We start from the raw sequence: 12052 nt of genomic DNA, 5'->3' as shown, positions 1-12052 counted from the left end.
AGTTTATTTGAAGGAGGAAGAGGCCTAGCATTTTGCAAGTTTGTGAGTGGGTCAAATCTTCATGGGATGTTGTGAAAACTGAGACAGTGATTAAATCATTTAAGAAGTGTGGCATTAGTAATGCACTGGATGGTATAGAAGACAATTTGTTGCATGAGGATTCAGATTCTGATTTAGAAGAGGTTTCAAGTGTCTCTTCATTTAGCTCTGGAAATGAATTTCTGGGTTTTGACAAAGAAGATTAAAAGGTGGATACTCTTTCCTAGTAGATTAGGTATATGTTGAAAGTAGACCTGCTTATTACTTTATAATTGAAATAATGTAAATTCATTATAACATTCAGTGATTATAATACCCATTCTCTTCATTTAGCTCTGGAAATGAATTTCTGGGTTTTACAAAGAAGATTAAAAGGTGGATACTCTTTCCTAGTTAGATTAGGTATTTGTTGAAAGTAGACCTGCTTATTACTTTATATTTGAAATAATGTAAATTCATTATAATATTCAGTGATTATAATACCCATTTTTCCTAAATAATGGGTGCAAAAAAGTGGGTGCGTCTTATACGCTGGCAAATACGGTATATGCTGGCTCAGCTCTTGCCACATAAAACAGGTTCTTCTTCTTTGAGTGCCATCTCCTATCAGAGGTCAGTGATACCCTTGGCAAATTTTGAGTGATCCTCAGCCACTCTGAACAGTCCCTCAGAGTTCATACCAGTCCACTGTCTGATGACTATCAGCCAAGATTTTCTTCATCTTCCTTGTCCTCTTCTTCTTCCATTTATCTTACCTTTAATAATGAATTGAAATGTCAGGAAGATTATAATCAATTGAAGTATCTTATATTTTTCATTATGAAGTAGGTGACCAAGATGTGTAGTTTTCCTTCTTTTTATGGTATCTAAAAGTCACATGATTTCCCTCATTTGTTCCAGTACTTCTTGATTGGACGTTTTTGCTGTCCATGAGATTTTTAACATTTATCTGTATAACCACATCTCAAAGCCTTCAAGTTTTTTTATTAATGTTTTCTTCAAGGTCCAAGTTTCTGCACCGTACAGCAGTACTGACCATACATAGCATTTAGCCATGCGTACTCTAAGCTCTAAATTTAAATTGTGGTTACCCAGTGTTGATTTCATCATGAGAAAATTTTTTCTTGCCATTTCAATTCTAACTTTCATTTCCATTTCTAGATTGCATTCTTCATTCCAAAAGAGATTAGCTTAATGAAAGCTACTCCATTTTGTTCAGTGATTAGATTTCTTTTGTAAGTTTAGAGAAAATAATTCAATTAGTAGACTAGTAGATTTAAATTCTGCTTCTGGCTATCATCCTGCCCAGAAACAGGATGTCATAGAAGCCGTTAAAGAGAGAGCATGCCCCATATCTAGCAGGAACAACAAAAGGGAACAAGAAATTGACATGCTTGGATAATGGACATGCTTATATTATTAATAACATTCTACTATTAATTACTGTTATTAATACTTAGTAGTACTAGTATATTAATATAATTAACAACATTCTAAAAGAGATCATTAAATATCTCTGCAAACATGCAAGAAAACATGGACTAAAAAGTGTTCTCACTTTACCATACATCAAAAATAGCAGAGATAAAATGGACAGCTAGTATATAAAAACAGTCTGACTCAGGACTAAGCGGACAGGTTTTTCTAAAATATTCTGTGCACAGAGCATGTGCTATGTCAAAGGTCCTTTGACATAGCACATGCTCTGTGTGTGAACTTATTGTGAACTCAGACAAAAACAAAAAACTTGATGAAAATTTATCTTGTTCAGATTAATTTGTTCACTAATGTACAAAATTCGAAAGCACACCCCAACACAACATCACCAGTGTTAAAGATCAGTACTATCAACATAAGAAGCCTGAATGGCAAAGAAATGGAGCTAGATGAGAAATTAGATAAGTACCAGATCGACATAATAGGGGTAACTGAAACAAAAAAGACAAAAACTGGTGAGATCTTTCTGAACAATAAATACAGAATGTTATATTCAGGAAATGACAATCAAGGAAAAGAAGGAGAAGCCATAGTATTCAACTATGTTCTATGTTCCATAGTATTCAACTAACACCATGTTCCAACATAAAAATGTGCACAAATTCACATGGAGAGAAGAGGCAAGGAATAAGAAAAGTCTCGTTGACTATGTTATTGTTGATAGTCATGTTTTTCCACTGGTGCAGGACACCAGAGTGTACAGAGGATTTGAAATTGGAAGTGATCACTATTTAGTCTTGAGCAGCATAAAATTGAATTTCATATTGAAAAGAATAACACGTAAGAAAGTTTTAAAGCGAATAAAAATTGAGCAGCTCTCAGATGTGAACTGTAGACTAAAATACACAAAGATTATTGAAGAAAAAATGAAAGAGTTTGAGAACAGGAACCAAACTTTGGAGATTCAGTGGCAAGCCTTGAAGAAAACCCTCATTGATTCAGCCAGAGAGGTATGTGGTGAGGTTGTCTGCAAGGATAGAAAAATCAGAAGTCCATGGTGGATACAGGAAGTTAAAGAGGTAGTGAATCCTGGCAAATAAGTCAGCTTGTGCTCTTAGGGAATATAGAAACAAATGTAAGAAAGCGAAACACTGTGTAAAACTAGCTAAACAAAAGTCACGGGAGAACTTTGGCAAGAACATAGAAAATAAATATCAAGAAGGTGGTAAGATATTCTGGAGGTTGTTGAAGAAGCTTAAAAATGGAGGAAAGAGTGCTGTAAAAGGAATTAGTAATGATAAAGGTGACATGAAAACAGGAGAAAAAGATATACTTGAAGTATAGAGTAATTACTTTGAAAAATTGCTAAACGAAACAAACAATGATAGCATGGTGTTAAAAAACACTCAACTGGCATACAGGCAGAAATACATATCCATACTTGAAGTAGAAAAAGCCACGAAAGGCTTAAAATGTGGAAAGGCAGCAGGAGTATAAATGCTGAAGTATGGTGGTATAAAAGTCTTACAGTGGCTGCACTGTATTGTTCAGAAAGCCAGGACAGAAGGATGAATTCCCGATGATTGGAGTAGAGCTCTCATAGTACCCATATAATAAAAGGGAAATAAAACTGAATGTGAGAATTACAGAGGTATTTCCCTACTGAGATTCCAGGCAAGATCTATGCAAGTATACTTGAGAAATGGTTGAGAAGAATTGTGGAAAAAAAGCTTGGTGAAGAACAAGCTGTATTCAAGCCAAATAGAGGCTGTCAGGATCAGATCTTCACTTTATGATAAATAGTTGAGAAAGCATGGGAATATAACAAAGATCTGTATTTAAGTTTTGTTGATCTGGAAAAGGCATATGACAAGGTGCCAAGAGAGAAGCTATTCAATATGCTACAGTTATATGGTGTAGATTGGGCATTAAAACAAGCAATTCTTAGTCTTTATTTGAGTTGTAAATCAGCAATTAGAATTGTAGGAGGTACAGGAAGATGTTTAATGTTAAATCTGGTGTGAGACAAGGATGTACATTATCCCCTCTGTTATTCGTTATCTATATGGATCACATTATGAAGGAAAGTGGTATTAAACATGATATCAAAATTGGAGATGTTAATGTCAGCTCTTTGCTTTATGAGGATGATGTTATACTTCTAAATAAATCTGCTACAAGTCTGCAAGATTCCCTGACTAAATTGAATAACTGTTGTAATAGGTATGGTATGAAGGTCAGCAATAAAAAGACAAAGACAATGAAAATAGGTAGAATTGTTGAAAATATTAGCTGTGTTGTGAATGTAGAACCTGTGGAACAAGTAAAACATTTCAGCTACTTAGGCACGATTTTTACTGAAGACGGTAAATTAAATATGGAAAGAGACAACAGAATCAACAAAACTGGCATGGTAGGAATTCAATTGAATATATTCATATCAAATAAGAGAGAAATTAGTTGGAATGCTAAATTAGCTGTATATGAGACAGTGTTCAAACCAATTTTAACTTATGGATCTGAGAGCTGGGTCAGAAGTAAAACACTTGACCAAAGAGACCGCAGATTGCCAGCCTCTGCTACTAATGGCTCAGTTAAGTAAGTTTGAGCGCGGTTAGTAGTTGGAAGGGGACCAATTGTTTGATGCTGTCGGCACACTCTCCCTCGATGAGTCTTTGGACTCCCTGGAGGTGTCAAAATAATAATAATAATAAGCACCAAGATATGAGAGTTCTGAGAAAGATTAGAGGGATGAACAGATGGCATCAATGGCAATATCATATTAAAAACGAGAATATTAGGAAAGAACTTGACATGGTCAGCATCCAGGAATGCGTTAGCAGAGCTAATCTCAGGTGGTATGGTCATTTAAACAGAATGGGCGAGGAAAGATTAGCAAAACAAGTTTTCTCTGCCAGATTAGCAGGAAAACGACTCAGAGGAAGTCCAAGAAATAGGTGGATTGATACGGTACAAAGTGCCTTAGACGATAGAAATATAAGATCTGATAATATTGTAGTCTTGACAAGTAACAGACTGATTTGGAGGAAAATTGCAGATAGGAACTTATTAATGATGTAAATTTTTCATGTAGTACTATCATATCCTGTACACCCCTTGAGGGTACAAATCAGGAATTTGATGATGATGATGATGTAAAAAATTCAATTAGTGAAAAGTCACAAGCAAATAACAAACCTAAGAGGAACACAACAACAGAAATGTTAGTGCAGATAAATGATGAATGTCTTTTGTCTCAACTACAATGTCTTTTCCTACCTTCAACTGAATTTGAGAAACAAAAATAAGCACATTACAATGGAATAAAAAATGACAATCTCATAATAAACAGCAGTATGCCCTACCTTTGCATTTATTATGCTCCTTGCCATGCATTATGCAAATAATGTATAATAAGGAGTAGTGTACCTAAATATAGTGCAAACTTATGCAATCCTTCAGGTACCAGAAATATGAGAGATGTGTTTGTGAAGAGACTGAATTGGAGACAAAAGAAAGAGGGTATTTATAGGAAGTGTGAGATTTTATTAGAACCACGAGTTAACGAATGCAAAACAGACTGAAGATATGAAAGATAACATAAATGAAAAAAATGGAACGGTAACAAAAGCTAGTGAAACTGAGGGAGTGAAAGAACATAAGAATGTAGAAGTGAAAGTAAGTAATAAGGGAGCGAAAGGAAGTATAAATGACAGTGGTGTAGCTAGAGGTTGCGGTCTGCCCTGGTCGGCATTTTGAACTTTTACAGTTAATTCTAAAATACAGTCTCAAGAACTAATTCCCAAATATTGTAATACTGCTGCGAATTTTCCTCACGATTGTTGTAAGTGTTGCTAGTTGTGAGAGGAGTTTTTCTAAATAAAATTGATTAAGAATTACCTACATTACTATGAAATAGACTTCGCCAATGTCATCGATGATTTTGCTAACAGAAAAGCAAGAAAACATTTTAGGATGTTGAAATTAAAGTTTTACCTAAAAAATAAACATAGCAATTTAATTTATTTCCCTATACGTCGTTTTGACTTTTTGTAGTATTTTTGGTGTGTATTGAGAGGGGCAGCAAATTCAGGGACCACCCCGGGCAGCAAAAGCTCTAGCTACACCACTGATAAACGAGGAAATGAAAGTAAAGTGCGGCAGAACAAGAGGTATCAAGACTACGGGAGTGACAAATAGTGAAGTTGTTGGAATACAAGATTTGATGGAACTGTTACTCAAAATGAAAAATGAAATGAGGAATATGTGGAGTGATATACGTTTAGCAAGAAATGAAAGCATGAAGAATAGAATGAAAAAAAAAAAGGGGTAAAGGGTGATGAGTGATTCGAGAATAACAGTGTATGGAGAATTAGAGGATTGGTTAATGAGAGAGTCCATAAGGTCTGGTATCCAGGAGGGAGAATGAGCAAGATAATTCATGCTTTGGACATGAGGAATCACAGAAATCACAATTATGTAGCTTTGGCAAGACTGAAATAATTTCTATATATTATTTCAGTCTTCCACATTTCCTGGCTTATGGCAACATCCAACTAAATATCTTTTACACCTCACATGACACTGCCTCATAACCATTACCATGATTTCTCTCTTTCGTGTCTACCTTATGTGGGCAATGATCAGCAGCATTTCCCCCCCCCTCCTTTCTTGTCCTTTCTATCTTTGTGAAAAACACTGTACCCTTCCATTTCTATTCCCTTTAGGACATCATCTTTATTCAACCATGTTTCAATTATTCTAACAATTTTGGGACGAACAAACTCAATATGTGAAACCATTTCATCTCCTCCATTTCTGATACTCTTGGCATTTGTAAATAAACATAAGTTAACTTTTAACTGTTATGTTTTTTTTTTTCATTATGAAGGATTACTTTAATCAATGATAATGGTAAGAAAGTGAGAGAAGCAAAAGAAATAGTTAAGCTGCTATTATGATCATTTAGCCAAGTTGAGGTAGATGAACAGAAGGTGCTTAACATATTCAAAAATATCAATGTGAATACAGCAGTGGGACTGGATGGTATATAAGCTAATGCACTACGTGAATGTGCAAGAGAAATGGCATTGCCTCTAATAAAGTTGTTCGAGGAGTCAGCTCTAGCAAGGTTCTAAGGAAATGGAAAAGGGTAACACATAAAGGTGGAAACAAGACAGAAATAGCAAATTACAGACCAATTAATGTCTCAGGAGTGGTAGTTAAGTTTTTGTTAAATTTGGTTAAAGGTAAAATCCAGCAGTGGGTGGATAGGAATATGATACTCTATAGTTGACAGCATGGCTTTGTAAAAGATAAGTCCTCTCCTTAATAATTGACTCAGATTTTATAATAGAGTAACAGCAGAATTAGATAAGGGAAATGGCTACACCATGATACTGCTGGACTTTGCAAAGGCATCTGATAGAATACCACATGGAAAACTATTACAAAACTTAAAGTCAAAGTGAATAAATACAAAGCTGGTAGCACAGATAGGGGAGTGGCTAACAGACAAACACCAGAGAGTAGTATATGGTGGAGTGGAATCTAGGAGAATGAGAGTGACTAGTGGAGTACTTCAGAGTTCTATACTAGTGCCACTAATGATAAATTAATGATATATGAAAATATTTAAGGGGAAATTTAGTTGTTTACTGATTATGCAAAACAGGGGCGGCAAATAGTTGATAAAGGTGATATAAATATCCTGATTTAAATAAACTGCCATTGTGGTTGAGGATTAATTATTGTGAAATTAATGTTGCAAAATGTACAATCAGGCACTTCATGTTGAAAGGTTACATACTTTGTATCACACTGATGGTACTGGATTGCAGGAAAGTTATAAGGCTACAGACATGGAGACAGAGTTGAAGTTCAGAAGTCATATTGCAAAAATTTGTAAAATAGCTGAAACATGCTAACAAGTAAACACAGGGAGGTTAATATTCTTATTTATATAGCCTAAGATTTGGTTGCATCTTGACTACTGTGGGCAGATTTGGTAACCTGAATTTCTTGGAGATTCAGGCGGTTGTGAGGAGCATAGAGAGAGAGACAAGTGACCAAACTGGTGACAGGTCTGTGGATGTTGCCTATAAGGATCAGTTGAAGTTGCAGTTATAAAGCTGCAAAGAAAAGAGGAGACAATAGAAACTCATAAGTTATTAAAGGGTTTCATCAGACTGGCACAAAAGAATACATGACAAACAGAGAGAGAGAGAATTAGAAGTCACCCATGGAAGTTGTGTAAGAGTGTGGTTAGTAAGGGTGTGCCAACTAGTTTTTTGCTTGGAGAGTGAGTGGAATGGATTGCCAGAATTAGTCATGAGTGCCCTGACAGTGAATGAGTTTAAGGAGAGGCATTATAGGTTTTCTGTGTATAAAAGTTAGAGGTGCTTAGCATATCGAATAGCATGTTTAACAGTGACTATACTACATAATTCAGAAGGCCTGGTCAGAGCACTGAGTTCTGGATGATTGAAGTAGGACTCTCAATAGTATCTATCTATAAAAAGGGAAATAAAACTGAACATGAGAATTACCAAGAAATTTCACTACAGAGTGCTCATAGTAAAATTTATACAAGTATACTTGTACAAATTTTTGAGAAATGGCTAAAAAAATTGTTGAAGAGAAGCTTAGAAAAGAGAAATCCAATTTTCACTTTAAGACAAATAGTGGAGAAGTCATGAGTATATAATATTTGTATTTGTAGCTCTAGAAAAGTATTTGTATTTGTTTTGTACTCTAGAACAGTGCTTCCCAAACTTCTGGATGTCAGGACTCCCTTTGCAAAAATTAAAATATTTCACGGCCCCCCTCAAAAAAAATCGCGATAGAGAGAGATATTATTATTATATTTATGGTATTTATATTCAATACAAAACATACACAGCGAATATTGCAAAAATCAAATGCATATATTACATTTTTTGCCTCTTACCGTTTGGTTCTGAAGACGATGCGGGGTGTTATGGTAAAATAGGAAATACTGTCTTTTTTTTTTTTTTTTGAGTCTGTTTCTGCTTCTTCTGATTGTTCGCGGGAATTTTTTTTTATTTTTTATCAGCCACTTATCCATCTCAGGGTTAAATTTTTTAACGTAGAATAGATCAAATAATATCACCACTTACCGATACTGGCACACCACAGACTGATAACATGAAATTAGTGAATATTATCTGAATAAGGGAATCCCCGGACCAGGAACATTTTTCTCTTTTGTGACTTTTCTCCCTTTAAGGTAATTATGGTACAAATTGATGGTACAAATTAAGTGAATATTGAATCCAACATTATTTCATAGCCAAATATAGAAACGCGAAACAGACAGCAAAGGCAGGTTATTAAAACGTGCATATAATTGGTGCGGTATTAACAAAAGATTGCGCAACCGAAAGATAAAAGCATAGCCAACAATTGAGTTGAAATGCTAACTCTCTTCAACCGAATTCCATATGTGAAACTGCCATCACATTCATTATATATATATATATATATATTACTTAGTTTTAACACTTTTACGAATTTTAACACGTTCCATTGAATTTTATTGCTGCCTTGGGAAATCGAACTCACACATCTAATTAATAACAATAGTTTTTAGTTAGATACTGTGTTTGCCCATGCAACATATGGTTTTGTTTCAGTCTATACAGCATAGTTTCTGTATAAGGGGACATATGATTCATTAATTAGTGTGTTTTTATCCCAGTTGTCTCTAATTGCACTATTTGTTGAGAAATATATTACACAGACTCCTCATACCTTATTCGCTGGCATAATAAAAGTACTTGTTTTTATTGCCTCTGCAGTATAGTGGCTGTTAGGGAGGGCGTGTTGTTTACCACTGCAAGGGAGTTACTGTCTCCCCACATGAACTTGTTTAAGCTTTTTTTCATGTGTGAAGTATATGCGAAACTTTTATTGGTAACAGAAAACTAGCTCGGATGACAGTGATAATATAAAACGAGTTTTGATATGTATATAAAGTCAATATCAACAGTCCCTGATTACGAATGCGTGATGAAAGGGACAGGAAGATTTGGAGCTTCCCTGGAGAGCATTCAAAGTAAATACAATTAACTACTGCTTTGAAATGAAACATATGAATAAGCAATATTTACTAATATTCATTAAGCACCGAAATACGCAGGAAGCAAAGTTTGTGAACCAATAGCAATGTGTGAATTTTTCCATTAAAATATAAAAAATAACAAAAAGAAATAATAAATAATAAAAGTTAAATACGTTTCTTTTAAAATAAAAATATCTACTTAGTCTTAAAACATTTTAAATTTGTTTTCATTGTTTCACGGCCCCCCTCAACAAAGCCTACGGCCCCCCAAGGGGGCCGCGGCCCACAGTTTGGGAAGCGCTGCTCTAGAAAAGGCATAAGACAAAGTATCAAAAGAAAAGATATTCAAAATGCTACAATTATATGGTGTAAATGAAACATTATATCAACCAATATAATGCCTATATTTAAGTTGCAAGTCAGCAGTTAAAACTGAAGGAAGTACAGGAACATGGTTTGATGTTAAATCAGGTGTAAGACATGGGTGCACGTTATCTCTATTGCTATTCACCGTCTATATGGATCACATTATAAAGGAAAGTGGTATTAAATCTGAAATCAAATTGGAGATGTTAGTCTCAGCTCTTTACTTTATGTAGATGATGTGATACTTCTAAATAAATCCAGAACAAGTCTGCAGGATTCCCTGACTAACTGAATAACTGCTGTGATATTTTGATATAAAATCAGCAATAAAATGATCAAAACCATGAAAATAGGCAAGAACATCAGTTGCATTCTCCATGTAGAATGCAACTGATTTCAGTTATTTAAGTATCATTTTTTACTAAAGATGGGAATTTAGATATGGAAAGCTGGTATGGTAGGAATTCAAATGAATAAATTTAAATGGAATAAGAGAAAAATTAGTCAAAACACTAAACTAGCTCTATACAAAACAGTGTTGAAACCAATCTTAACTCATGGATCTGAAAGCTGGGTTAGAAATAAAACATATTAGGAAAGAACTTGACATTGTTAGCATTGAGGAATGTGTTAGCAGAGGTAATCACAAGTAGTAGGGTGACTTAAAACAGAATGTGAAAGGAAAGATGTTCTTTGCAAGGGTGGCAGGGGATAAAGACTCAGAGGAAGACCAAGATCTAGGTGGACTGATAATAAAAAATTACTTAGAAGCGAAAAATAAAAGATTCTGATAATAGTGGAGTCTTGACAGATAACAAATTAATTTGGCAAAAGACTGTCAATAGAAAGATAGTAATGATGTAACTTTTTCATGTAGTACTATCATAATATTCTGCACATCCCCTGAGGGTATGTGGTGGAAATTTGATGATGATAATGATGCCAGTGAAAGAAGTGGCCAAGCTACTTCTATATCAGTTAATAACTGCTACTGATGTAGCTTGGCCACTTCTTTCACTGGCATCATTATCATCATCAAATTCATGTCTTGATATCTGTAGAGAGTGATTAGGGATTTACTTTGGTGAGTTTCTGCATCAGTGAGTGAAAATACTGTGATTCCAGCAGTTGTGTAGCTAGGGCTTTTGCTGCCCTGAGTTTGTTGCCCCTCTCGATACACACCAAAAATACTACAAAGAGTCAAAACAACATATAGGGAAATAAATTAAAACACTATGTTTATTTTTGAAGTAAAACTTTAATTTCAACATTCTAAAATGTTATTTTTCTTGCTTTTCTGTTAGCAAAATCGTTGATAACATTGGCGAAGTCTATTTCATAGTAATGTAGGTAATTCTTAATCAATTTTATTTAGAAAAACTCCTCTCACAACTAGTAACACTTACAGCAATTGTGAGGAAAATTCGCAGTAGTATTACAATATTTGGAAATGAGTTCTCCAGACTAGATTTTAGAATTAACTGCAAAAGTTCAAAAAGGTTCAAAGTGCTGCCCAGGGCACACCGCCCCCCCTCTGCTCCTGCCTAGTTACGCCTCTGGATTCCAGCACTGTTAGTTTATGAAATATAAATTTTTTTATTATTGATAATAATTTTGCCAACCAAAAATTTTACAAACTTCATTGTAAACTTTTTGAATGAAAAGAGTAAAATACATTAACATCTCAGACTTAAAAAAATTTTTTTAATACCTTCATTCTGTAAAAGATCCCATAAAATAACATTATCATCTGAGCATGAACAAAGTAGTCTTCCATGATGATGATGAGATAATGCAACAGCAGTCACTGATGTGTGATGACCTTTAAGAACCACCATCTGCATATTACATTTGGAAGAATCTGAATTTAAGCTTCCATTAAACAAAATTTTATTAAATTAACTGTTTTCTTATATAACAAACAAAAGATCAAAGCTGTTATAATCTAGTTCTAAGTAATATAAACCTAATAGTTTATGAAACAGCTCACTGGAAAGCAATGGAAAGTCTTTAAAAATAAAACTAAGGTTAATAATATTAGGAAAGTACTTTTTATTATATAAAAATATTAAATAAATGTCTAGACTTTTTTTAAATAAATAATTGGTGTAAGAGATAATGATATGT

At 34.3% G+C, this 12052-nt stretch overlaps 1 protein-coding gene across 1 annotated transcript in view; it reads right to left on the bottom strand.

Annotated features, from left to right (window-relative positions):
* LOC150101455 (WD repeat-containing protein 27-like) overlaps positions 1–12052 on the bottom strand; it is a 67755-nt gene that overhangs the window by 39505 nt on the left and 16198 nt on the right. Inside the window, exon 2 of the mRNA XM_090400799.1 lies at positions 11637–11786. Coding sequence (XP_090256925.1) covers positions 11637–11786 — 150 coding nt within the window. The remainder of the gene's footprint in view (positions 1–11636; positions 11787–12052) is intronic.

Source organism: Typopeltis vanoorti, chromosome 11 (assembly GCF_054136105.1).
Source record: "Typopeltis vanoorti isolate ZY-2024b chromosome 11, IOZ_Tvanoo_1.0, whole genome shotgun sequence".
Taxonomy (NCBI): domain Eukaryota; kingdom Metazoa; phylum Arthropoda; class Arachnida; order Uropygi; family Thelyphonidae; genus Typopeltis; species Typopeltis vanoorti.
This window is presented reverse-complemented; position numbering and strand designations above follow the sequence as displayed.